This window comes from Conger conger, chromosome 5 (assembly GCF_963514075.1).
Source record: "Conger conger chromosome 5, fConCon1.1, whole genome shotgun sequence".
Taxonomy (NCBI): Eukaryota; Metazoa; Chordata; class Actinopteri; order Anguilliformes; family Congridae; genus Conger; species Conger conger.
In genome coordinates this window covers 35661318-35689284 of record NC_083764.1, presented here as the reverse complement: position 1 = coordinate 35689284, position 27967 = coordinate 35661318, and the positions used below count along the sequence as shown (strand labels likewise).

General features: G+C 40.6%; 2 protein-coding genes across 2 annotated transcripts in view; both read right to left on the bottom strand.

Annotated features, from left to right (window-relative positions):
* lin9 (lin-9 DREAM MuvB core complex component) overlaps positions 1–12669 on the bottom strand; it is a 30440-nt gene extending 17771 nt beyond the window's left edge. The window contains exons 1-7 of the mRNA XM_061242376.1: positions 12620–12669; positions 7517–7549; positions 4512–4600; positions 4084–4188; positions 1709–1839; positions 1431–1556; positions 593–750 (exon numbers count right to left, since the gene is read on the bottom strand). Of these exons, the coding sequence (XP_061098360.1) occupies positions 593–750; positions 1431–1556; positions 1709–1839; positions 4084–4188; positions 4512–4600; positions 7517–7549; positions 12620–12650 (673 nt within the window). The 5' untranslated portion in view covers positions 12651–12669. The remainder of the gene's footprint in view (positions 1–592; positions 751–1430; positions 1557–1708; positions 1840–4083; positions 4189–4511; positions 4601–7516; positions 7550–12619) is intronic.
* An 857-nt stretch (positions 12670–13526) lies between these two features.
* parp1 (poly (ADP-ribose) polymerase 1) overlaps positions 13527–27967 on the bottom strand; it is a 34640-nt gene continuing 20199 nt past the window's right edge. Inside the window, exons 11-23 of the mRNA XM_061241945.1 lie at positions 27051–27116; positions 26429–26561; positions 25488–25683; positions 24955–25083; positions 24119–24202; positions 23776–23898; positions 23154–23282; positions 22497–22595; positions 21900–22052; positions 20976–21103; positions 19262–19323; positions 15622–15736; positions 13527–14586 (exon numbers count right to left, since the gene is read on the bottom strand). Of these exons, the coding sequence (XP_061097929.1) occupies positions 14505–14586; positions 15622–15736; positions 19262–19323; positions 20976–21103; positions 21900–22052; positions 22497–22595; positions 23154–23282; positions 23776–23898; positions 24119–24202; positions 24955–25083; positions 25488–25683; positions 26429–26561; positions 27051–27116 (1499 nt within the window). The 3' untranslated portion in view covers positions 13527–14504. The remainder of the gene's footprint in view (positions 14587–15621; positions 15737–19261; positions 19324–20975; positions 21104–21899; positions 22053–22496; positions 22596–23153; positions 23283–23775; positions 23899–24118; positions 24203–24954; positions 25084–25487; positions 25684–26428; positions 26562–27050; positions 27117–27967) is intronic.

The window sequence follows — 27967 nt, the reverse complement described above, 5'->3', positions numbered from 1 at the left end:
GGACTGGCGACCTGTCCTGGGTGTATTCCTGCCTTTCGCCCAATGTATGCTGGGATAGGCTCCAGCCCCCCTGCGACCATGTTCAGATCCTAGAGTTCAGCCATCCAAACAAGCCTACCAAGTTTGGTTATTCTGGGACATTATAGCTTATGGTTGAAATGGCAGAAAAAAAATGTAATAAAAAGAATCCCGACAAAAACAATAAGGTTCCAGCAGCTTCAATGCTTGGACTCATAAAAATCTGAAATATTCCAATAGGGTTCCAGTCTGGACCCCTAATAATAGAAAGCAACCAAACAAAAACAACTGGGTTCCCACACTATGTGCTTGGACCCATAATAATAGATTTTATTTGTATAGTGCTTTTCCAGTGCCCAATTCAACAATGTTTTTAAAAGAAAACTAGTACAGAAAGCAAAATAGATGCATAAGGATGGTACTGCAGTAGAGAGGAAAGAGAAAATGCAGAACATACATACAGGCAAAACATAAGCTGTAAAGGAAGTGGACTGAAGGTTATTCTGAAGTGCTGGGTCTTAAGGATTTAGAATTATAGGATAAGCCCTGCCTCTCCAGCCGAATAGCCACTCACCGGTGACTTTGGTCCCGATCACTAAAGGCAGCGGGATCTCTTCTGGCAGGTCTTTGCAGTGCGACACGTCGGTGAACTTCCTCTGCTGCAGCAACCGCATTTTTTGCCTTTTCTGCTTCAGTGCTGACCGCTCTTCTGCGAAGAACGCGGACGAACACCTGGGGTGGGGTGAGGTGATGAATGTGTCAATATAAAATGCACACAAAGGTTACTCCTATATTCTAAGGGCCAATTCACTTTTAAAGAGGCTATTAATAATTTGCTGTATTAACAACCGTATTAACCGTAACATTCCCCATATTGACCAAATAAATAAAAGCATATGCAAAACCTTTCCCAATTAATATGTTCTTTAAAAAATGTATTAAATTTAAATGCTCCCATTCTGAAAAAATTAATTATTTTTATTGAATTCTTCTTTTCCATCTTCAAATATTTATGCACAACTTCTCTCTTCCCCCTCCAATCTGAAATAACCAGTTTTAGGACGACCTCACAACTATCCAATGCCAATTCCTGGCAAGCACATACACTCTTCCAAAGCGTGCAGTAACTGCTGCCACTTGTTTTTACTGCAATCTACCTGCTAAATTGTGCATTCACTGTTTGGGGTTTGTCTAGTTAAACCGAACAAGATGCAAAGAAGCCACAACGGCACAGAACTGAAAGACCTTGGCTCATAGTAGGAACAAAACTTTACAAACCGCAAAAAGAAGCCAACCAAGGATGTGATTAATGGCTGAAGACTGAATGTAAAGTACACTTATGCATGTAGAAGTAAGTTTAACAGGTTCCATGCAAAACACTTTGATCCAACAGTAATGATCTAGTACTGTACCGTCTTGGCTTTCCCATTAGCCGTCTGATTGTCGCCCACTCTACCCGGGTTAACTTTCTTGTTTTTAAGTTCGGAAAGGACTCCTTCAGACAGAGACAGAAGTCATTGTCTCCTTCAAATAAAGGCCTGCAAACAAAATAAACTGTGAAAGCCTGAAATTTTTTAAAATTTTTATTTTTAAAACTTCTGGATTGCAAGATAACTTATAAGCGCATCAGACATCAGCTCTTTGGAAGCAAAGGCAGCTCAATCGGTTCAAAGATTGTGTGAAGTCTTACCTGTCAATATTTGAATAGAACCACTCATAAATACACCACTTGTGTGCTTTGGGGAGTTTCAGGAGGTTTCGCAATCTCAATCCGATTCTTTGTGAAACTTTCTTATCTGGTGTCGAAATATTAGCAAATTTCTGAAATAGACCAAAAAAAACAGAAAACCCAAACATGGTTAATATTTCATTCAAGAGTGTTTGAGTATGATTTTCACAGCCTTGATAAACATAATTACAGTGTAACCCACTTGTAAGAATATACAGTGAGCACCGTAATTCATTGGACAGTGACACATTTTGTCATTTTGGTTCTGTACTCTTGAGTTTGAAAGAATACAATGACAATGAGCTGCACACTGTCAGCTTTAATATGAGGGTACTGTCATCCATATTGGATGAACAGTTTACCTTTTGTAAATGGTTCCCCATTTTAAGGTACAAGTATTTGCTGAATTGGCTTCACAGATGCGTTTTGTTAGGCAGGTGTATTCGTTTGTGTTGTTAGTAAACGCACAAGAGAGCTGTTGACGTCTAGTCTTGATTCTAGATTTCAATTGCCTTTGTAGGTTGTTCTTGTGGTGTGACAACAGGGGGAAAACAGCTTGTCGATGCAAATTAAGCTGGCCGTCATAAGGCTCAGAAATGAAAATCAATCAATCAGGAACATTCCAAAAAGACTACACCAGCAGGACTACAGAGGGTACACTACAAGATGCAAACCATTGATAAGCTTGAAGAAACAGAAAGTCGAGAACAGTTTGCTTGTGGGCAGATGAAACAAAGATTAACATGTACCAGAGTGATGGAAAGAGGGGAGTGTGGAGAAAAAAAAGAAAAGAAAAAAGAAAAAGAAATACTCATGATCCAAAGCATACCACCTCATTCGTGAAACATGGTGGAGGGGGTGTTATGGCTTGGGCCTGTATGGCTGCCAGAGGTGGCTGCAGACAGAAATAGAGCAATGAATTCCGAAGCCTACATAAATATTTTATCTGATGAGAGCCGTGGTGGCGCAACAGGCTAAGATGCAGCGGACTTGCGGTTGCAGTTCATTGCAGTTGCACACCGAGGACTGGGGATCGATTCCCGGTCCTTCCAAAAGCCAAGTTTGGCTCTCGTGGAGCGGCATAATTGGCTCGCTGCTCCAGCGGAATGCCGCACACAATAGCACCAGGAATCATGGTCATGAGCATGAGACGAGACGGCTTGAAGAAGGCATGTTGTTCTCGGATCGCCAGATCCCTTTGGGCTGCCGAGGGACGGTGTGTGGGCGGTGTATCCCCCAGCTAACACTAATTGGATTAGATGGGGTACGACTGGCTTCCAAATTTGGAGAAAAAGGGAAAAATGTGAAAAAATGAAATAAAATATTGATTTTTATCTGATAAAACCAAATGCCTCCATACTTATTGGACAGCAGTTCAACATGCAACAAGACAATGACCCAAAACATACTGCTATAGCAACAAAGGGGTTTTTGACAGTGTAAAAGTGGAAAATCTTTTGACTGCCTGAGTCAATCAGAATTGAGGAGGAGACTGAAGGTAAAAAGTCCCAGAAACAAGCAGGAACTGAAGATGGCTACAGTACAGACCTGCTGGACCAGGGAAGATACCCAGCATCTGGTGATGTCTATGCATCGCAGACTTCAAGCAGTCATTGCATGCAAAGGATATGCAACCAAATATTAAAAATTATTACTTTATTCTACATTACATTTAACTGTCCAAAATTTATTGACACCAGAAAAAGGGGAATGAACCGTTTCTAAATTGTTCATCCGATATGGATGAAAATACCCTCAAATTAAAGCAATCAGTACTTCAACCTCATTGTAATCTTACAACCTCAAAGTGCTAGAGTACAGAACCAAAATAAGTGTCACTGTCCAATGAATTATGGTGCTCACTGTACCGATCTGTCCTGGATGCTGTTTTTACAAGTGACGCATTATTAGAAATTATTTTAATGTGAACAATTTATGAACTACATGCCCATTTTATCAAAATACCAAGTGAATAAGCCATTCTTTAAATCACAGCCAAGTATACTCTGTAGTTATGCTACTGCACAGTGAAACAACCTTCGGAATTTTTTCATGGGGGGGAAAAAAAGGCTATTTAATTTATACCGCACAAAACAGTAACCAGAGGGGGGGAAAAATTACAGAAAATAAATAGCAGAATCTTATGATCCTGCTAAAACTGCCACAACAAGCCACGGTATGCATGTGGGAGTGGCCCAGGAGAAATGTCTACTTCGCTAAATAAGTTTTATGCAACGGTTTGCCTTCTCCGCCACCGTATTCTGGTGTTCCCCCTGTGGGATGGTGCAGAATAGAAATAGTGTGACAACACAGAACTGATCTATGTGCAGTCAAACCTGAGGCACAGTTGTCACTCTCTGGCTTCTTCTGGGAGACCTGGAGTTGATCTCTCGGTCATCCTCATCACAGGTCAAACGGCTCCTCTTGGAACTTCTCGTTGGCTGGAACGCACATAGAAATCACAGGGTATGAAACAACATGTATAGAGAATAAACTGTGCAAACATGGGGGAACTCCTCCTGCAACATATATTACATATGTGCATTTTGAAAGCTTTTCCAGACATGGAAATTGCCCAGAGACACAGAATCTGAACGGGTCATGTCCAAATTACTGATATTCTAACTGAGAAAGAGATTGATTTAATACAAAATTATAATATGGCATTTAGAGGTGATATTCAGCTTCACTAGATAGCATGACAAGGAACAAATGCGAGGCTTAGGACAACAAAACAAAGAAAGGAGGAAGAAAAAAATCTTACAGTTTCCATTTGAAAAGTATTTCTTCCCTTTGAGTTTTGAGACTTTGGTGTACTGTGTTTCTCATTCCAGGTGTTTGACAAACTACCTTCTGCAACAGAAGACAACACGGACACAAAAGACAGAAGTCAAATGGTTTAAAAAGGTATGGTTGTCATGTCAAAAACCATCACACTTGCAATGTGAGCAGATGCATGCCCGCAATATGACTTCCATGACTTCCAGCTTGAATCCATTTCAATATGAACTTTTAAATCTTTCAATTTGAACTTTAACTTGTGATTGATTAAAGTGATTTAAAATGGCCCCAAACTGGTTGGTTTTGGGGTTTTTGCAGTTCTTAGCATTCGGATTCTACACAGTTCTAGGTTTAGAATGCATCTCCTCCCAAGCACACAAATTAACAACTGATACAGACATACCAGTGTAATCACAGCTCTGAAAATAGCTGATAACGGTCAATAAAGGCATCTTAAATAATGAAATGGGCTAAGAAAATACTAAGGAGAACAAAGAAATAAACACCCAACACTCTTAGCATTAATGCCCAAAGAAGATCAGGGCAAGAATGTTGTGTGCACCTGAGCCTAGGTATACACCAAATTAAGTCCTATGTTATCATTTAGTTTTTAATCACTTAAGTTCAGCTTTCGTTTTCCAGTTTTATTCCCATACTGGAACAGAACCAATTGTACGTCACAATGTGCATCCTTTTATTAAAGGCAGTCAGAGGTTGGGAAAACCCTGCCATAGTCTTCAAACTGTTAGATCATACCTGCAGCATTTATAAGCTATTCACAAGCTCAGATTTAAAATAGGCGTAGATCATTACAAAGACCATTTCAAGTGTTAGAACCACACACACAAGCTCTTAACTCTAGAAGAGCGGCAAGGGTTATTACAAATCTATAACACACACAACATGATATAACCACAGTGCACTTCTGAAACATAACAACCCCCGATATAGGAGCAACTCCAGATAATACGGTCTACTTTGCCTTTGCTGTGCTCTGCCAATAACTTCAATCATACATTGCATAGTTACAGGGCTGAAATGTTCCATAACAAACTACTGTGGTGCTGCTTCTTAACTACTTAATTGTTGAATTGAGCTGTTCTGAAATTAACTTCTCTGGAGACAGCAATCAGGCAATTCACCAAGTGCAGTTGTTATGGTTAGGAGACGTTTTACAAACTAATCTCTGAACAAAAAACATACTTCCAATGCATCTACAGTGGGAGCAATAATTATTTGATCCCTTGCTGATTTTGTAGGTTTGCCCACTTACAAAGAATGGAACTGTGTAGAATTTTAATCATAGGTACATTTTAACATTGAGACAGAATCACAAAATAATCCACAATAACATCATATAAACTTTATAAATTTATTATTGTATTTTTGCATGAAATAAGTATTTGATCCCCTAACAATCAGCAATAATTCTGGCTCCCACAGACCAGTTTGTTTTCCATTAAGAAGCACTCCTAATCTCAACTCATTACCCAAAACACCTGTGTCAACTCGTTACATCGTTATGTAGCTGTATATAAGATACCTGTCCACAAAATCAATCAGATTCCAACGTTTCCATCATGGGCAAGACAAAGGAGCTGTCTAACGACATCAGGGACAAAATTGTAGACCTGCACAAGGCTGGGATGGGCTACAAGAAAATAAGTAAGCAGCTTGGTGAGAAGTTAACAACTGTTGGAGCAATTATTAGAAAATGGAAGAAATACAAAATCACCGCCAATCTCCCTTGGTCTGGGGCTCCACGCAAGATTGCGCCTCGTGGGATATCAATGATCATGAGAAAGGTCAGGGATCAGCCCAGTACTACACAGGAGGAGCTTGTTAATGACCTGAAGGCAGTTGGGACCACAGTCACGAAGAGAACCATCAGTAACACACGACACCGTGAAGGATTAAAATCCTGCTGCGCGCGCAAGGTTCCTCTGCTGAAGAAGGCACATGTACAGGCCCATCTGAAGTTTGCCAAAGAACACCTGGATGATCCAGAGGAGGCTTGGGAGAAGGTGATGTGGTCAGATGTGACCAAAATAGAGCTATTTGGCATCAACTCGACTCACCGTGTTTGGAGAAAGAGAAATGCTGAGTACAACCCCAAGAACACCATCCCCACTGTGAAGCATGGAGGTGGAAACCTTATGCTTTGGGGGTGTTTCTCAGCTAAGGGGACAGGACGACTTCACTGTATCGAGGGGAGGATGAATGGGGCCATGTACCAGGACATTTTGGGCGACAACCTCCTTCCCTCAGTGAGAGCACTGAAAATGGGTCGTGGATGGGTCTTCAAACATGACAATGACCCAAACCATACGGCCAAGGCAACAAAGGAGTGGCTCAAAAAGAAGCATATTAAGGTCCTGGAGTGGCCTACCAGTCTCCAGACCTAAATCCCATTGAAAATCTGTGGAGGGAGCTGAAGCTTCGAGTTGCCAAGCGACAGCCTCGGCACATTAAGGATTTGGAGAGGATCTGCAAAGAGGAGTGGACCAAAATCCCTCCCAAGATCTGTGCAAACCTGGTGAAAAACTACAACAAACGTCTGACCTCTGTGCTTGCCAACAAAGGTTGCTCCACCAAGTATTAAGTCCTATCGTTCTATGGATCAAATACTTATTTCATGTGAAAATATGATATTAAATTTATAAAATTTATATGATGTTGTTATTGTGGATTCTTTTGTGATATTCTGTCTCTCAATGTTAAAATGTACCTATGATTAAAATTCTACACAGTTTCATTCTTTGTAAGTGGGCAAACCTACAAAATCAGCAAGGGATCAAATAATTATTGCTCCCACTGTACAAGAGCGCATTAAAAGGAAAGTATTCAGTCACAGTACAAATACTCATTCCACACATCAAACTGAATGCAAAAACCATCCGTTTCCATTCTATTCAACAGGCCACATACAATCACTGTTCAACTAGAAGACAAATCCAGGAACATGGAAAAATAAGAAAACATTATTACCTTTCAGACTCACAAGAGCTTTAGCTGAAGAGCCTAGAAAAAGAAGGGAAAGAATTAATCAGAAGTTATTTAAAAGTAATACAAACAATGCTTCGCCACCACAAATTGTGAATCTCATCATGAAAAATAAACAAATTCAAGCACTGGTTGCAAAATGGAAACGGTAAAAATGTTGATAATGAAGCTAGAGGGCTTCCAAGTACATGCAGTAACTCACTGAAAAGAACCAGCAAGCGAGCTGGACTGGTGAACAACCTGGATGCAGTGATGGAAAAACTACAGGATGGAACCATTCCTTTTCAAATTCTTTTAACATCAGATGTTATGCTTTGGCATGTAGCGGACGTTTCTAGAGCAACTATAAGATTAACAATTTTTCATACAATCCATTTATAAAGCTGGACATGGCCCCACGATATAACAGTAGGAAATCAAACCAGAGTCACAAACCTAGTTCCTAAACGATTATACAACTAAATCATACTTTATGAATACTTCACAAGTGTTGATAAAGCCCTCAGTTTCCAATGATCATCTCCAAACCACTCAAAACATGAATCATTTACAGAGTGCAAAATCTGTTTGCCGCATAATGTGGATTTCCTTTTCAGCATAAATGACGCAATATATACAGTGGATACATTTTTCAATATTAGCCCCTTTCCTAAGCAACCGCTGCCAAATCACAAAGTGACGTAAGCAAAGCAGTTCATTAATGTTTCAAAAGGTGAGTCAGTAGAGCAGAGGTGCACAGCAAGGTACGAACCGCTTCAGGATTTTGTGCCAGCTTCTGCTCTTAATTATTTATTTAGCTAAATAATGTCTTGATCAGACACTTGTATATGCACCAGCTACAGCCACAGGCTGGTAGTGCATTCTAAAGATTTTACAGTGCTCAAGTAAAGGAGTGAACAAACAATTTAAAGAGCGGTCAAAAAAAGACATTTAGGTAATAGGTTGGAACAAAAACCAGTTCATATACCATCCCTCCAGGACCGGAGTTGTGCACCCCAGCAGTAGAGGTACCAGTTGGAGTAAGTTGGTAATGTAACAAAAGTAACCAATTCGTAAAAGGGCAAAATAAAATGAGCCGGGGGGACCCTGTATCAGCTGAGTGGACTATGCAGCACAGCATTACTGACACAGCATTGCATAGCAGTTTGCTATCATTCCTTAAAAAAGCAATAAGGTTTCATTGTATAGTACCATTTTACTGTATGTAGTCAAAACCTGTATATACAAAGAGTAGGTTTGCCAACAAATGTCTTGTAGATAATGTTCATGAAACCAGTTTGTTGGCAGCACTCATCTGAGAGGGATGCTACACCTATAATTTGGTTGTACTGCAGTATTCGATTAATGACACTTATGATGGCTGAATAGGGGAGGAAAAGTGCCATGAGAAAGTATTTGCCCCCTTCCTGAGTTCCTCTTATTACACGTGTCATACTGAATGGTTTCAGATCTTTAGACAAAATGCTATATTAGACCATAAGTGCACAGCAAGGGCCGATCCGCTTCAGGATTTTAATTATTTAATTTGCAAAATAATGTCTTGATCAGACATTTATATATGCAACAGCTGCACACTGCAAGTGTATCCTAAAGATTGTACTGTGCTCAAGTACAGGAGTGAACCAACAATTTCTACAGCTGTCAGAAAAATAAGTGAAGGTAATTGGTTGGAACAAAAACCAGGTTGCAGACAGGCCCTCCAGGCTCGGAGTTGTGCACCCCTCTATTAGACAAAAGGAAAGTGAAACACAAAACAGATCATTTAATTCATTCATTCAGGGGTGACATTGGCTCAGGTGGCAAGAGATTTATTCTGGCAGTCGGAGGGATGCTGGTTTGATCCCACCCTGGGTGTGTCAAAGTGTCTCTAAGCAAGACACCTAACTCCCAAATGCTCCTGAGCTGGTTCCTGCCTTGCATGGCAGCCAATCGCTGTTGCTGTGTGTGTGAGTGTGTGTATGAATGGGTGAATGAGAAGCATCAATTGTATCGCACTCCGAATAAAAGCGCTATATAAATACCAGCAATTTACCATTTAATGAAAAGTTAATGGGCAGATGAACTTAGGTCCTCTTGCATTCTTTGCCAATTCAGTATTGATACGTTTCTATAAGGTAGCTAAATGGAATTTCATGTAATTGGCTACTTAATTGGTGCAAAGTTAGCCAGGGTTCAGTAAACCAATTACCTACACCGAGCTTGCCATCTCTCGCCACCCTAATAAAGATCAAACCTGAGGCGGTTGTTAGCTATAGCAGAACAGGTGTTAGCAAGCTAGTAAAAAGCATGGTATTCGGAATTTTCATTCAAGTACAAAGTGGTGACTAAATGCTCATTGAGTCCAGTTTCTGCTGAACAAGTAGAGAAGTATCAGGTAAGGTAATGGGCCTGCGTAACAGCTACAGCAGGAAACAATCGCCTCTTGCATCATAGACATCAAGTACATGTTCACTGCAGGTTTGATTCACAGATAACTGCGGCCATGGGTGTGTGTTTCTTGTAACCTAATCAACACTTGAGTGTCAAATTGCATGTTACAGGCAAATCATTTGCATGACATTATCAGTATCAAGGGTTCATTCACATTTCCATTTTAGTCATTTGGCAGACGCTTTTAATCCAAAGCGACTTACAAGTGCATAGGTTCTTCCACAAGTCAAAGAATCACATCCATAACTAGGAAAATACACATGAAATGCTGTTCTAAACATATAGTCATCATAAGTGCAATTTTTTTTTTGGGGTTAGACAAGGAGGATAGGGATATCAGAAAGGGGGGCGGGGAAAATCAGGAGGGAGGGCTAAGGTAGAGTTTGAAAAGGTGTGTTTTTAGTCTGCGTCGAAATAGGGGGAGGGATTCTGCTGTCCTGACAGTTGTAGGCAAGTCATTCCAGCACTGAGGAACCAGAACGGAAAACAGGTGTGAACGTGCAGCTTGACCGCCAGGTGCACGTAGAGAGGGAACCATAAGGCGACCAGAGCTGGCTGACCGGAGTGGTCTAGCTGGAGAGTAGGGAGTGATCAAGGATTGTATGTAAGGTGGGGCTGTCCCCTTAGCAGCCTGAAATGCCAACACTAGGCCCTTGAATCGGATGCGTGCGGCAATAGGAAGCCAGTGGAGGCCAATGAGAAGTGGGGTGACCTGAGCCGACCTGGGCTGACTGGTGATCAGACGGGCTGCAGCATTCCCAATTAAGAACTGGACAAAGATTTTTCTGCTTTTAGAATCAGAAAACAATTCAATGGCATCCTTGGCAGTGGTACTGCAGTAGATGCTACTTCACCGTACTTCCAAAGCTGGACAACAAAAAAATAAAAATAAAAATATATTTTCGCTCTATTTACACCTAGAGTGGATATGCTGATTTTTTAGAAGGATATGTTCTTCAATGTGAATGAATTCAATAATCCGGAGGTCTTTTTGGTTGATGGCTGCTAAGGGAAACCACAACATGGTAAACCGCCACAGTACAGTCGGCCATAAAGTTATGCCGAAATCAGAGGCTGATTTCTGCAGCTCAATAAATGTCACACATCAACGATTTACATATGAAATTACATGGCCTGCATTTTGGTGAAAGTGGAATTACATAATTTCCCTCAACCTAATCTGTAACTTTTAAGGGGTCTACACTTTCCTACAGGGAGCTATCCAATTGACCAGCTTTACTGTAATATAACTTACAGTATTATACAGTGATATAACGTTCATAACAACGGTGCTCATGTGGTTCAGTTGATACAGTATTGGCCCCGTTGGCCAAAAAGAAATGTTTGAATACCCTGACCTCCTACGCCTATAAATGCAGCCAGTCATACTAACGTTACAATTCACATTAATATTTTCGGAATATTAAAACAAGACTTTGCCAAAATTACAGACGTATACTGTAATACGCCTTTTGCCACCAAACAGTATGTATGCATGTATTTTTGTTAGATGCAGTGCATATGGTACACTAGGGCGCTATGTACTATGCATTATTACCCACTATGTATTATTGTGGGTAACGTTAGCAAAATAGCGAATGTTATTTAGCTAGCTGATGTGACCCGATTTTTTGGAACGTCGCCGTTGTAATCAACTAGCTATAACGTTAGTTCCAAACTTCCTCCCAAACCCACAGAGAAACCAAACGTGAAATAACGTTATCTGACATTCGCATCGACTTGGACTGCTGAAAAAGATACACTGGCCAGTGAATCGTGTTGGCTAATGACCCAGGGGCAAAACTAGCTAGCTCGCAAATAAAAGGATAGCTTACAACAAGCCAGATACTGGTGTGCGTTTTGTTGTGACCATTCACTCAACCAGCTTGCTACCTAGCGAAACAAAATGTAACTTAATGCTCGTCAAACTGCACCCCTAATCTAGCCTAGATGGCCCGTTTTTAGCTAACGTTAACAGTTACACTTCTTCAATCGGAAGATAATTTACAACTAAGTTGGACTACTGACTGGATATCTTTCGATCAATAATAACTAACTAGCTACTGCATATGGTTAACAATTAGCTAGCTAGCTAGCCAACTAGATGGTTATGCATGTCCACAAGTAGCTAACCAACGAAATCGACACACTTCAGCTGTTGTTATCCAAGAGGCTCGAGTAAGCCAACAAGCCGCCCCTATCTGGCAAAGCTAACTTAGCTAGCTACTTCTTGGAAGCTATCTATGACTTTCATGCTCGCTAAGAAGAATCGTTAGGGGGACTTGACTACATATGTATACATGAGCGTTCACGTAATTTAATAATAAATTAGACTAGTCAAACGGTTCGGAATTTATTCTTCAATAACTAAACACAAGTCATTGTCGGGATTGTTGAAAGCTAGATAGCTCACTACCCAGAACCTCCATAGCGTTAACGTTAGCTAATGTTAGCTAGCTAACAACCAGCTAGCTAAAGGAGTCATAGCTTAATGCCTGGGCATTGGCGTCAAATTCACAGCATAAATACACCAAGTTAAAATGTTGATTATACTCTGAAACATCTTGAGATATGTGGCCGGTGGAACAATGTTGGTTATTTTGTTGCTGGATATGTTGCTCAGTGTTTCAAAGCCTAATCAATTTTGTTATTACTCACTTTCGTCTAGCAGCTGCTCCAGCTCCGCCATCTTGAATCAGCCGCGCCGCTTTTTCAAAGATTGTCAGTCAGAGTGCATTGTGGGATATATGTGGCCAGAGAGGGCTGTTCGAACCTAGAAATCGTTCAATTCAGTTCCAAAGAAATTAAAATTGCGTTTTAACACAATAAACATCAATTCATTTTCTTACTTTCAGTTAAACTAGGTACCAGAGTTCAGACCAATTTGGAACTGTTCAAGATAAACATGCCCCTTGCGACAGCTGCTGAAATATTTTTCTTGGGAAAACATAAAACATGTTTCGGGACGTCCAGGAAATGGCTTTAATATACATTTTACGTCATCAAACTACCGAAGTGCTAAAAGCGAAGTTATTTCTGTATTGTATACGTTTAATCCCCAATGTCTATAGGTCTCTATGCCTACACAGTAAAAACGAAACCATAATAATGACACTTAGAAAACTAGTATGCATATGCATGTTCCTTCCTCCTTCCCCATCTTGGACAAGGACTTGACAGCACCAAGCTGATCGAGGCAAAGAAAGAAAAAAAAAAGTACCTGTCCCTTGGTCAACCCACTTAATAACACACAGCATGTTTACCCATTGTATTTTTCTGTTATTGATGTCCCTCAAGATCGTCACATGGCAGATAAGTGGGACAACTGAGAATATGTTTGGTCTTAATAAGTCTCTACTAGAATTCTCAAGGTAATAAATCTGGAAACGGGATAGATAATAAGGAGTAATAATATGATGTACCCAGACAACCGTGTAAGAATTAATTTAATTTTACAGGAAGCTTAATGTGACATGCATTATTTTGCAATCCATACAGAGAGGTTCAATTCTACATGTCAAATTAGTTAATTTATAAATTCAAGAAAAGATGATGCAAGCTCATATAAGGAGAAAGATTAACAGGCTTTATTCTGTGCAAAAACAAAAGGAGTAACAGTGAATTGAAAATCAATCTTACAATGCTAAAAACATTTCTTTCTGGAAAAAAAGGAAACCTTGAATGCAGTAGACCGAAACATTTTAATTATATTACCGTTTCAGTCTTTGTGGCAGAGAAAACAAATATAACAAAACAAATACAATTGCAACCCTGTATGCACTTTCATTATGAACAGCCTACATGTTACTGTTAACATTTATACGAGGAACACTACAGTAATAACGGTCAGCTACTGCTAAATTCAGTAGAAACTGAATCTGTTCATAAAATGAATACCCTTTGCTGAATGCACAGATTAGATTAATACCACAAACAGTGCTTCATGTTAATCCTAGGCTGTTTCTTTTTTTGTCAGTTCTCATGTGCCAACAATTGGCAGGAGCAAGTGCACCAATTTCACCCACCAAACCATGAAAGGGTATTAAATATCTTCTTTATGACAATATGCAATATTCTCTCTGACCTTGGACGTCATTGCATATTGAGAGAATCATGTTTGAGAATACGTCTACGCCTACTCCTCCTCCTCTTCCTACTACCTAGGACTAGCGGCACAGGAAAGTGAGAAATTTTACATTTTGAAATAGATTCTTACCCAAGGTAAGCGTTCCACTCTTGACAGATATCTAAACTAAGTCACCCTGGATAATTGCACTGAGATGTTGTTTTCAATATATTGTTGTAATTCAAGGTTGAGGTCAAACAAATGAGAAGCACAAATCTCGCTGTGCACAGATTCCAAGCCATTATCTAGAGTAATATCCTCTGAACAGTCGAGATTTCAAACTACCGAAAGGAGAAAAAGAAAGTGGTTGGGTCTTGGATATCACTGGCTCCTTTATCACAGATGTCTGCATTGTGGGATGGGACATTGAGGCCCTGGCAGAGCAATGGTGCCGGCTGGCCCTTTGACGATGGGGCTTCACCACAGGGATGTCTGGTAGTTGAACTTGATCTTCAGCAGGTATTTCAAGTTCACTTGTGCCACATCATACACAATATACCTAAGAAGTTTTGGTTAAGGCAAATTATGGCAACACTTTATGTGCTTTGGTTACGCCTAGAAAGTTGGTTTGTGAGATTGGTTTCCTGCAATCTTAATTATTCTGGCAAATTATAGCCGGCATTACATGTACGTCAGTAGCAGAAATAGCTTCAATTGCTGCCTCCAGTTGGAGCCCCACCTGCACAAGTTGATGATTCATCAGCAATAAATGGCTGCTGGCCTTTTCACAAATAACATTTCTGGAGGCTGGGTGGACTATATAATGCCAACCTAGTCAGAATCAAAGTAGTTGAAGGTCATGAGCCTGAAAAGTGAGGCTCAGTCAGGGGTGATTAGTCCTATTCCTGGAATATTTCAATATCATAATCCAACAGGTTTCTGGGTCTCTCTGAATGACGATACACTGAAAACATTAAAATTATGGACACCAGTCCAATAATTAATTATATCACACACACAAAAGGTATTGTACATGGCCTGCCTAGATTTCATTATCAACTTCATTCTAAACCCAGATTTTCAGGAATATAACGCAGAATGAATGCAAAACCAATCCACACAGACCATCTTTAAATTTGGCAAGTGCACACTACAAGGCACATTCAATGCTCTAACGACACAATTAACAAACAGTCTTGTGCTCTCAAAAGGCAAATATTAATTCACTGTTCCATCCATCTATACAACATATACATCCATACTGTAGCACTCCTAATATCAACCATAGTGATAGGTACGGCTTAATTAAAATAAAGAGCAAATGATCCATTTTGGGCTGCTGAGGAAGAATTCAACAAATGAGTATTCCCCCCTTCTGTTAAAGGAAAACAGCAACATTTTGGAAAATTACATTTTTACCCAGACTAGCTTAGCATAAAGACTTGAAGCCTATAGGAGTCAGCAGCCTACCTCCTTCAAAGTGAAGAAATTCACCTGACAGCAACTCTGAAGCGGTCTTATTTACATAAGGTATCATGTGTATTTGAAATACACTATACCTTGTTAGAGGTACCTCAGTTTTAAGGAAGGATACTCATTGTAGAGAAGGCTTGTGTCTTCAATATTGGTGTTGATTCCTTTACCAAGGGGCACCTGTACCCCATCTAAAGTGACTGTAGCACTGGGGTCAGGAGCATTTCTACCCAATCCTGTGCAAAAGAAACAAATGTGAGCCGTCAATTCAATACACATACGTGTAGGATAACGGTGCCTAACCCCTTAAGTCTCACCAGCCCAGGGCATTCATTCCTTTTCATTGGTGCAATTTTCAATCACTATGGGAGCAGGATATACCATTTGAAAGCATTGAAACTAAGTATTCTAATAACCTATTTTAAGATGCCATGGCTTTAGCGACAACAGCTCCTTATTTTGTAACATGTGGGTGGCAAACAAGTGCGGGGAGACCTCGCCTTCTCTGCATTTTGGAAATCTATATACTACACGAAATAAGGTAATGTCAGTGTCCTTTTGACAGCAAGGGTCCAGCGAACCAAATGCATAATAATGTAATTCTAGAAAGGTTGATAGAATGTCCATTGTATACTTAAAATTCTCTGGAGGGATTATCATTGTTGTCCATTTTGCGGTTTTATATCAGTGAGCATCTAAATACATTCTCAAAATATTTTATCATTATTCAGTATGCTTATAAATAAGGAGCAAGCCTGCTTTTGTATACATTCCACAATAACTAGCATGTGAAATAGTGGAATGTGTTTGACATGTTGATGGGAGTTGGGTATTTGACAAAATCTTCAATCAATGCACCTCAATCAATATATTGTAGGGGAAAATTCACAGAACGAAAGATCTCCCTCCTAAAAGCATGATAACCAATCACAAGTCAAAATCAGACTCCACCTTAGTGAGCAGGCTGGTTCCTCCAAAACTCTCGATGATGTGTGCTAAAAGTTTATCAATATATCTGTATTAAAGTATGATATGTACCCTGTATAGTTTCAAACTGAGTAACTGCTAAATTGTGCTAGGATTACAGTGAGCCCAGCCAGCTGGCAGGGGGGGGGGGGCATCTTGAACTGTGTACTGTGTAGACCAAACTGTCAAGGACACGGGCAGAGCAAGATATGACTGTACAGCTGATTTCTCCGGGACTCTCAATGTTTTATGCCAGAAGTGTATCTATTTGACCTTGAACATTAATTATAGCTGAGCTTATGAAAACGCAAGAAACCACAGTGAAAACTGTTGAAATGAGAGCAAAGAATGCTACGTACATTTATTCCCTTAGAAGAGAATAATTAATCAAATATTTAGTATGTCTGTATATTAGAAAAGTATATTAGAAGTGAATATTAATGAAATGTTTAGTTTGTCTGTATATTTTCAATGATTACTGCTGCTTAGTTTGTCTTATAAAAGCAAAAGATACAGAGTGACGTGTATGGATGACGTGTTAGAGGGAGGGCATCCAGAACTTTATGAGGTCTGGTAGTTTGCCAAGAGCAGGTGCGGGGTGAAGTGAGGACACGTAGTTGGCAGAATGCGCTGAACTTTGTACAGAGTTGGCAGAGCATAAGGACCGTTGGCAATTTGCCACAATGACGTTGTGGGAGGAGCGTTGGGAGGAGTTACGATAAGAAAAGTGTGGGTGATTTGCCAGAATGCGGTTTGAGGAGGAGTTGTAGGCGGAGTAACTGTGTATAAAATGGGTGTACAAATGCCAGTCGGGGTTCAGTTCTGGAGAGCTGATCCGGCTTTATGCACGTGTGCTAATAAAGTCTGATTTTCCTGAAGATCTTGCTGCCTGGTGTCGTCTTTTCCCTTGCGAAGATGTTTTTCGACAAATTGAAGATTTGGACTCTGTCGTTTCCTAGACACGACATTTGGGGGCTCGTCCGGGATACGAAAAAGAAAGAGCTCCTGGCGACTGGAGACCAGGGCGGAGAGTACTTTTTGATAGGCTGCAGCTTATCAGGGAATGAAAGTATTCAAGGACTCTGATCTCCTCTCCCGGACGCCGGAGGCAACATTCTCTCGTATAACTAACCCGGCAACTAAATTAAGGGGAAAAACGTAGCAAACTTTTCAGGAAACGTGCGCGCGGCGAACTGTGAGTAAACGGTGTGGGAATTTATTAATTGTGTTGGAAAATGTTTTTTTAGCAGAACTTGTACGCAGCAGGGGATGTGCAGGAACCCAACTTAGTATGGTGCGTTGGCCAAGGGAGATATTCGGGGCCATAGGTTTTGACCCCGAAAGGGGGGAATGTAGGGGAAAATTCACAGAACGAAAGATCTCCCTCCTAAAAGCATGATAACCAATCACAAGTCAAAATCAGACTCCACCTTAGTGAGCAGGCTGGTTCCTCCAAAACTCTCGATGATGTGTGCTAAAAGTTTATCAATATATCTGTATTAAAGTATGATATGTACCCTGTATAGTTTCAAACTGAGTAACTGCTAAATTGTGCTAGGATTACAGTGAGCCCAGCCAGCTGGCAGGGGGGGGGCATCTTGAACTGTGTACTGTGTAGACCAAACTGTCAAGGACACGGGCAGAGCAAGATATGACTGTACAGCTGATTTCTCCGGGACCCTCAATGTTTTATGCCAGAAGTGTATCTATTTGACCTTGAACATTAATTATAGCTGAGCTTATGAAAACGCAAGAAACCACAGTGAAAACTGTTGAAATGAGAGCAAAGAATGCTACGTACATTTATTCCCTTAGAAGAGAATAATTAATCAAATGTTTAGTATATCTGTATATTAGAAAAGTATATTAGAAGTGAATATTAATGAAATGTTTAGTTTGTCTGTATATTTTCAATGATTACTGCTGCTTAGTTTGTCTTATAAAAGCAAAAGATACAGAGTGACGTGTATGGATGACGTGTTAGAGGGAGGGCATCCAGAACTTTATGAGGTCTGGTAGTTTGCCAAGAGCAGGTGCGGGGTGAAGTGAGGACACGTAGTTGGCAGAATGCCCTGAACTTTGTACAGAGTTGGCAGAGCATAAGGACCGTTGGCAATTTGCCACAATGACGTTGTGGGAGGAGCGTTGGGAGGAGTTACGATAAGAAAAGTGTGGGTGATTTGCCAGAATGCGGTTTGAGGAGGAGTTGTAGGTGGAGTAACTGTGTATAAAATGGGTGTACAAATGCCAGTCGGGGTTCAGTTCTGGAGAGCTGATCCGGCTTTATGCACGTGTGCTAATAAAGTCTGATTTTCCTGAAGATCTTGCTGCCTGGTGTCGTCTTTTCCCTCGCGAAGATGTTTTTCGACAAATTGAAGATTTTCTAGACACGACAATATTAGTATACAAGATGTTATTATTCTGATTATTGTTTATATTCTCGACCTGTTGCTGTCTAAGGAGAGCACAAAAAAATCTAGAAAACAAACCCCAAAGGGTTACTTTTCAGAAGACAACAGGATTATACCTGTAGTCACAAGGGTTCAAGAATAGTAACCATTTCATTTTGGGTATGTTATTTTCAAGATTGTGTTAAGAAAAGGGGCAATAATTAAGAGGTTAAAAGATAAGAAAACACCATACTTGGTACACATTACTTAAGTATATTGTGGTAGTAATAGACACGAAATGTAGGTTTTCCATCGACTTGTAAAACCAGTCATTCAATTTTGTGCTGTAATATAACTCCCTGAGAGACCAATAACAAATCATGGTAATTTAGACATTTTGTTTACCTTTCACACTGTGTTTACCCTTAGGTAATTTTGTGATATGTGATGCCTTCTTCAGTTCATGCCTGTAGATACAAAATAGATGAACATGAATACAGTATATTGATTTACAGTTACAATATCCAGAGGGGGAAAACATCCTTCAAAATGTATGGATTGGCAGGGTAATAAGACAACGGATGAATACTTGTAACTGGCTAAAAGATTTTTCAGAAGTTCAGCAGGCACAGACCATAAAACCTGATGGCAAATACCCAATAAAGCCATTAATTAATAAAATAATTCAGAAGCATTTCAACAGCCATTTCTGGAAAGTCACTTCCTACAAATTATACGTATGAGGCCAAAAACCAGGCACCAAGGCATTAAGGAACTAGAAGAGTCTTAGTGAGAACACAATTGTTTGTATGTTCCTGTTCCATTTGGTGGCACCATAAGGCTGAGAGATTGCAGCCACATTTTGGAATGGTTGCTAATTACTGCTGGATTTCAAATCATCCACAGCATATCATAACATTTAATATTGTGAATTTGACAGAATGGAATTATAATGGAGATAATTTAGTGCCAATATTATTTACACTAGCTTGTTTTACACACTGCAATACTCCAGATTCCTATTTTTCAGATCTCGAAGTACAAGTGACAAAAATAATAATAATAATATTCACTATTTTTCCCATATACAATACGGAAAAAAAACGTGTATGCGCCAATCAAAAGAAGTTATCCACAGCCATTCAGGGAAAGAATAGCTCATAAGCAATTGTGGAGCAAATCACAATGCTTGCCAAAATTTTAGATTTGGAATCACACAATTAGCACCTGGTTAAAGTGCGCATTCTCAGATTTTATTAATTTCTAGTATTTTTTAGACATTTTGGTTCTATGTATAAACACCGCTGTAATTTCTACATGGTGAAAATAAAATGTATAAAAATGTCCTTTATTAAAATCTGACAATGTGCACTGTAACCACATGTGATTCTAAAATTACAAATCTCAAATTGTGGAGTACAAAGGCAAATCAATAAATGATGGGTATAGTACTTATGTATAAATATGTTACTGCTCTTAGTGTTATAGTTAATTGTGTTATTGCTACGTCTTGGTCATTTTATCTGATTAATCTAGAGTTCATGTGTTTATCTATTGTTCACTCTAGCACTTGGAACTGTACTTCCCTCTAGGGTTTTCAGCACACTTGTCCCTGGTTATGATTTTCACTTTATTCACTTTACGTCGCTCTGGATAAGAGCATCAGCCAAATGACTAATATAATGTAATTCACAAATTTTTGTTAAACCCACTGATTATTTACCAGTCTCAATTACATTTTTATGCCTCAGACCACCATAAGCAAATGAGATCAGTGGGAAGATTGGCCTTTTCTGTACTTAATGATAAAGATTCGAAATGCTCATCTCTGGGTGAGAGTGAGCTTAATATTGGCTAGGATACTAGGCTAGGCTGCTTGCCCCCTGATGATGATACGAAATCAGCATACAATGAAATTAACATTTCCCAATAAATGGACAAGCTGGTTAGCATGGAACAGAACAACAGAAAATATAAATTTTACACATTACTGCAGAAAGTGTCACAAAACTAACATCTAAAAAAGTGAAAGAAATATGCACAGGAACATGGAATATACAAGGCCATTTAAAGCCCAGAGCTCAGCAGTCAATGGCCTGCAATAAAGGACGTGACTCACATGTTGCCGAGGGCGACTTCTCCCAGCAGGATGAGGCCCACGGGGTCAGACTGGGAGGTGTGGCAGTAGTTTGCACTCTTCGATACCATGTCAGCAAAGTACACACCTTTGCCAAACATGTAACCAGTCTAGAATGGGTTTTCAAAACAATTGTACGGACAAGCAGAACAAGTTCCAAGGTTAATAAGAATTACTGTTACATGACTACATACAAGCCTGGAATTGTAAACATGTAGTGCTAAGCATTTGCAGGATAATATTTACAGTGTGGGTGATGGGTGAACATTACGAGTAAAACAAATTAGTCTGCATATAGTGCCTCGAAATTAAGTGAGCTAACAGTATAACAATACTACAACAGTCCACCATTTTTGGTCTTTGACAATGAGAGTGGTTTTAATGACAGTATCATTTTACCGGCAATGTTGCAAAAGTTCCACCCCTTAATTAATAAACTAGTCCATACCGTACCTCCCACTCCCGTGCATTTGAGAGGTAGATTTGGATGTCTTCCTATTGGCTAGCTGGATGCCATATTTTACATGCCGGCATGAAAAAACACAAAGTCCTGTGGAGTGGGCAGCTAAACCCTTAATTTCCCAATGCAACTTAATGGCCAAGCCTGTACTGAAGTGCAGAAGCAGCAACGCATTTTTACAAAGCTTGAGTTTTTTTACAAAACTCAAGATCCTGGAGGAATATGTTTCTGCACTTATTTATTTATTTTTGTTTCTGGTTTATTAAATCACTGGTTGGCTTTACAGTTAACACGCCTTGTCTCCAAGGCCAAAAGTGGCCTCAGTCTTGCAGCAGCCCTCTAATAACCCAGTTTAAGATCCTCACGCCGTACTGAAGGGATAGTCAGAGGTGAAGTTGAACTTCCACCTCCACACCATCGGAGGCAGTGCTGTTACATGGACTCACCACAGGGGCCTCGGGGGGCGCGATGCGCAGTCCCTGAGACAGGATACCGGCGTAGTTGGTGGCGCGGGAGCCGTGCCACAGCAGCTGCCGGTTGGGCAGGTCTTCGAAAGGCCGGTAACGCTGGTACTCGCCTTCCCTTTTCACCTTGAAAATCTGCCAGCCAGAGCCACCGCAGAGAATGGAGCCGTGAGAAAGCATTACATTACATTTTATTTAGGCTTTTCTGCTGGTGGATAATTATTCTGCACATAAATGAGGGAGGTGACTCTCCATGATTAGAAAATACAGATTTTCAGACCATAAATATCATAACCAGAGGCAGGGTTGTCATAAATGTACATACAAGAGCTCTTTTCAGCTGATAGCAATAATTTTCAAGAATAAAGCCCAAATTTGACTGGTCCCAGTCAAGTGTACAGTCAGAAAATCAGTATTTCCTAATCAATCAGTAAAAATGACATCACTGATGAATGAAATTGCTCCAGTTAAATAATGCGGTGACAGAAATGTTAAGGGGAAAAAAAAGCACATTCGAACATTCATCCATTCAAAACATTTGCATTTTAGGCTGTTAAGATTTCAGAGACATTACGTTACCTCCTCGACTTCAAGTGTATAGGTATTGTGGGTAGCAGCATGTGTGTTCTTGACGTATTGTAGAATAATCTCGGCTTCCTCACATGTTTTGTCAACAACCTGCACAATGAATTCAAGTGTCAGTGAATTTATTGTTAGAGATCTTTTGTAATTAATGCAGACTGAGCAACTTTCAGGATCAAACAACAGAAAAAAACTTTTAAAATATATTTTTATCCGATTTTTTCCCTTTTTCCTCCCAATTTGGTAGCCAATTGGACCCCGTCTGATTCAATTAGAGCTAGTATTAGATACACCGCCCACACCCCGTCCCTCGGCGGCCAGCAGGAGAGCGACACGCCTTCTTCAAGCCATCTTGTCTCACAAGTCGTGACCGTGATTCCGAGGCGCTCGAGGTGCTTGTTTGTGCAGCGATCTACTAACCCTGCCAAGTCCCTCCCTCTGGAGCAGCGAGCCAATTATTGCTGCTCCACGTGAGCCGGCCAAACTTGGCTTTTGGCAGGACCGAGAATCGAACCCTGGTCCCCGGTGTGCAACTGCAGCAAACTGCAACCGCAAGGTTCCATTGTGTTTCTAAGCACTCCAGGCACCACCACAAGTCGTACAAGTCTGTTTCTATTTAACAACATGTTTGCTGTATCTAATCAGAAGGCTCACTTCAATCCTGGTCTTCAGTTTCTCATAGTTGATGTCAATGGGGTCCTTCTTATTGTCTTCAGCTCCACCTCTGAGGAGACTGTAGGCCACCTCGATATCCAGAAGGTTGTCCAACATTTGGACTTTGGCCTGCACAGTAAGAGGGAAAAGACGTTTAGCACTCTTCACCAATATTTTTTTCCCCATTTCTAAAACAAAGTTGAAATCATACAAAAGAAAGCATCCCTATTATTTTCTAGCTGCAATGAATGTGGCTGTGATTTGGCTGTGAGCCTAAAGTAGGCATGACTGTTTTTGCAGATAAATTGCTTTCCGTATCTTGCCGACTCAAGCCATGTTTCAAATGAATACATCAACACCTACGTAGTGTAATCATGTTAAATGATCAGTTAAAAGCCAAAGCATAAAATAGGAGAAAAACCGGTATGGCAATAGGCGAAGTGAATGTTATACCACAATATATTAATTTAGCATTTTTGCTCATCATCAAAAATGAAAACAAACAGCAATAAAAAATTAAAAAATAAAAAACATTGATATCACCCAATTCTTTTAAAATATGTAATCAGCATTAAATTTAAAAGCAAAGATTTGTTATTTGGTTGGTGATTGAAATGCTTACCTGAATGTAGTCCAGGTCACTCAAAAGAGGTGGTTTCTTCATCCCAAAGTCGTGAGGTATTAGTGTGTAGAAGCGGTTGGACAGGTCCAGGATGTGAGACTCGGAAGCACTATCAGACACCGCCTGAAGGGAGGGTCACAGGGTTGTCTGATTGGTCTGGGACAGCACTCCAAGCTCGGAATGGAGTATGCACACTCAAGCAGTTACTCGTTTAGAATGGAGTATGCACTCTGGATCTGTTACTCGTTCAGAATGGAGTATACATTCTGGAGCTTTTACTGAAAATTGAGTCAGCACTCTTGATCTGTTACTTATAATGGAGTGCTCTGGATCTGTTACTCACCTGCTGCACCTCACTCAGAATGGAGTACGCACTCTGGATCTGCCTTTTGCTCAGCTTTCCCAAGGGCATCTTTTGCAGATCAATCTGTGAGGGAAAATATCCATTTAAAGTACACCTTCAAATTACAATGGACACTAAAATAGTACTACCAACTAATTATTATATGACTGTTTAAAATATTCATAATATATTCAAATATTCATATCATAACATAATGACAAGAACAGGCCATTCAGGTAAAATGTACCTTCTGCTTAGTTTGCCTAAAAGCTAAAGTGTATCTAGCTGCATATGAATCCTGGTCTTGAAATCCCCCAGTCTTTCTGCCTCCACTGTCTGCAGAATGTCTGCAGAACTTCCATTTATGCCCCCTCGTTCTGCTAACAATTCATTGTGCAATAAATTAAAAACCACATTGTTTTGGTTCCTACCTAAAGCAACATGACTAATCTGCAGGTTTTGTTTCCACAGGAATGTAGAATACGTATCTGCTCCGCTATCTGACCAATTTCAGCATTGGCTCCGCAGTAAATGGTTGGCATTTATATAGCGCCTTTATCCAAAGCACTGTACAATTGATGCTTCTCATTCACCCATTCACCCATTCACACACCAACGGCGATTAGCTGCCATGCAAGGCACCGACCAGCTCATCAGGAGCATTTGGGGGTTAGGTGTCTTGCTCAGGGACACTTCGACACAGCCCGGGCGGGGGCTCGAACCGGTAACCCTCCGACTGCCAGACAACTGCTCTTACTGCCTGAGCCATGTTGCCCCAGTGCAAGTAACTACGCAGAGATGTGGTCTGATCAGCCGGTACACTTGCATCCACGCACCTCAAACTCCACCATGGCCTTCTTCATGCTCTCCACATCGAAGATCATGCGGATGAGCTCCTGCACGGGTTTCTGAAGCTGCGACTTTGTGCCTGCACTGGCTGTCAGTTTCTTCACGGCTTCCTCATCCTGAGGGCCAACAGCATTAAAGTATAGCTCAGGCAAATAAACTTGCAGAAGTACATTTGTTTTCAGATTCACAGATATTGTGTTTCACAGAATCACCAGTATTGTGATAATTTGTATTATAGGCAAAGAATAGTATTATTGTATCAGAAGATACTCTGTGATTCCCATCTCTTGTGTTGGCAAATAGAAAAAACAATTTGTGCAGAAGTGAGATGTGTGTCCAGTCTGTTGCATTCTCATGACACAGACAATATGCATATATTGAAAATACATGGCTTAGGTTTTTATGTAAGAATTTGAATTATTTTGGTGCGGGAATCATAACCATAAGTAATTCTAAAACAAATAATTTCTACTCAGTAATTCCAAAAGCAGTCAAGCTAATGATAATGCCTTCCTGGTACCTGTCCATAGTCTATCTCCAGAGGGTAGAATTTGTTGGGGTATTTGGTGAAGTTGGTGGAGGTCCAGGAGTTCCCAGTCTTCTCCTCATACAGGTTGCGAAAGTTGTCCATAGCAGAGTTCTTGTCATAGAACTTGTCCAGCTTATTTCCTCCAATGGTGGTGCCCACCCGACCCCAAGACCTGAATACCCAATACCTGTACACACATTTACATTTTAGGCATTTTCCAACTTAATAAGCAACTTACACACCTTACTTTTTTCTTTTTTATACAATCGAATTATATCTATCCCCAACTGATCTGCAAGCCCAGTTTCCAGTACTACGTTGCCACCTATTATACTACACAACTACTATCTATAGTACAGCAGGAGAGTGGTAAAAGAGCAACAATGAGAATGCATGTTAGCATAATCTGAGGGATATCTCACTGTCATATACACCAATATTACATCTACGAGGGCAGGACACTGGCCCTTTCATATTTCTGGTCACCATCTTGTTGGAATTGGAGTCACACTTATACTTCAACTGCTTTAAGGCAACTGAAGTGAAAACCATTTTGCAGGAGCCTGCGAGAGATTGTTATGACAGTTCATTGTCTTCATGAGTGTTGGTCATTGATGCATAACTATGTTTTAAACTGGTTCGCCAATCAGCATACCTCTATAACAATGGTCCTAAATCCTGGTCCTGGAGAGCCGCAGGGTAGACTGGTTTTTGTTGTTACTCAGCAGTTAATTGATCAATTAAAGCAGTTAATTACACAGTTAACTCACCTTACCTGGTTTCTTGGGCCTGAATTGTTTGCTGATATTAAGGGGAATACAAAAACCAGCAAACCCTGTGGCTCTCCAGGACCAGGAGTGAGGACCACTGCTCTATAATGTTCAATGCGTTAGCTTCTGGAGTCAGGAAATGGCTTCTGGACACAAACTGACCGCTTCTGCACGTCATCCTCCAGCAGCTGCAGTTTGTAGTAGGAGTTGGTGCCTCTGACAATGTCCACCAGCCCCAGGGTGGCACTGAAGATCTTACCGTTCTGATCCAGGACATGAGCGCAGTTCTCAAGACCTGAAATAATCAAGCCAGACTTTGGTCTTTTGAGTGCTGTGACAGTTTACCTACCAAATTATGCAGCGAGATCCATAAGGGGTCATTACTTTTATGCAAATACTATCATTAAGACTAACCGGCATAAATGTAAGGCATAGACAATGACAAATGGTGTGTTCTCTGGATATACAAGACACAGAGATGTAGTGCTAATATTAGCTAACCACCATTCATTAGATAACTGAAGAAACCAGCCAACCATCATGGCATTAGCTAGCTAGCTATCCAAGTTGTCTATCTGGCTAGCAACTAACAAAAACAAACTTCCACCTGGCTTTCAGCCTCCTGCCATATAACCCCCCTGGCATTGCAGTACATCAATACAGTGCTCAGCTTTTTTGCTCAGCTTTTTTTTCCACTAATGACAACAACACATTACAGGCCTGCGAGTGAATGGGCTGGAAGTAAAAGCAAATTAAAAAATACAAGCAAATATTTCATAGTCACCTGAATCTGGGTCCACTGCTGCCCCTCCTTTAACCGTTAGCTTCATCTTCTTGGCTTTGGAACCACCTTCCACAGGACAACAGTGTTAAATTGGTATAATGTAATTCGCATTGTTTTGTCCCTTCCTTCCTCATCCTTCGCTCAACTTACTGGCTACAAACACATCAGTACGACCTGTACACTACTACTTTGTCCTTCCTTCTCATCCATAAAAGAACCCCTTTTCTACAATAACATCAACATTTCCTCCAGCTTCACTCATTACCACGGCCATTAACCTTCTTCCCCTCTACATGAGCACTACTCCCCCTTTCCTCTTCCCCTCTACATGAGCACTACTCCCCCTTTCCTCTTCCCCTCTATATGAGCACTACTCCCCCTTTCCTCTTCCCCTCTACATGAGCACTACTCCCCCTTTCCTCTTCCCCTCTACATGAGCACTATTCCCCCTTTCCTCTTCCCCTCTACATGAGCACTATTCCCCCTTTCCTCTTCCCCTCTATATGAGCACTACTCCCCCTTTCCTCTTCTCCTGTACATGAGCAGTACTCCCCCTTTCCTCTTCCCCTCTGTATGAGCACTACTCCCCCTTTCCTCTTCCGCTCTACATTTTTCCTGCACGTGTATTTCAAATACACATGATTCCTTGTGTAAACAGGACAGCTCCAAAGTTGCCGTAAGGTGTACTTCTTCACTTTGAAGGAGGTAGACTACTGACTCCTATAGGCTTCAAGTCTTTATGCTAAGCCAACACGTTAAGCTAACATAGAAACCAAGAACGCACAAAAATGTAAATGAAATCGAACACCTCATCTGGGTAAGTCCCAAAATGTTGGTGTATTCCTTGAAGCAAAACTCCCATTTCTACATGCTCTTGAACATGAGCACGAGTCCCAGTTCATCCAAAGTACCGCTCC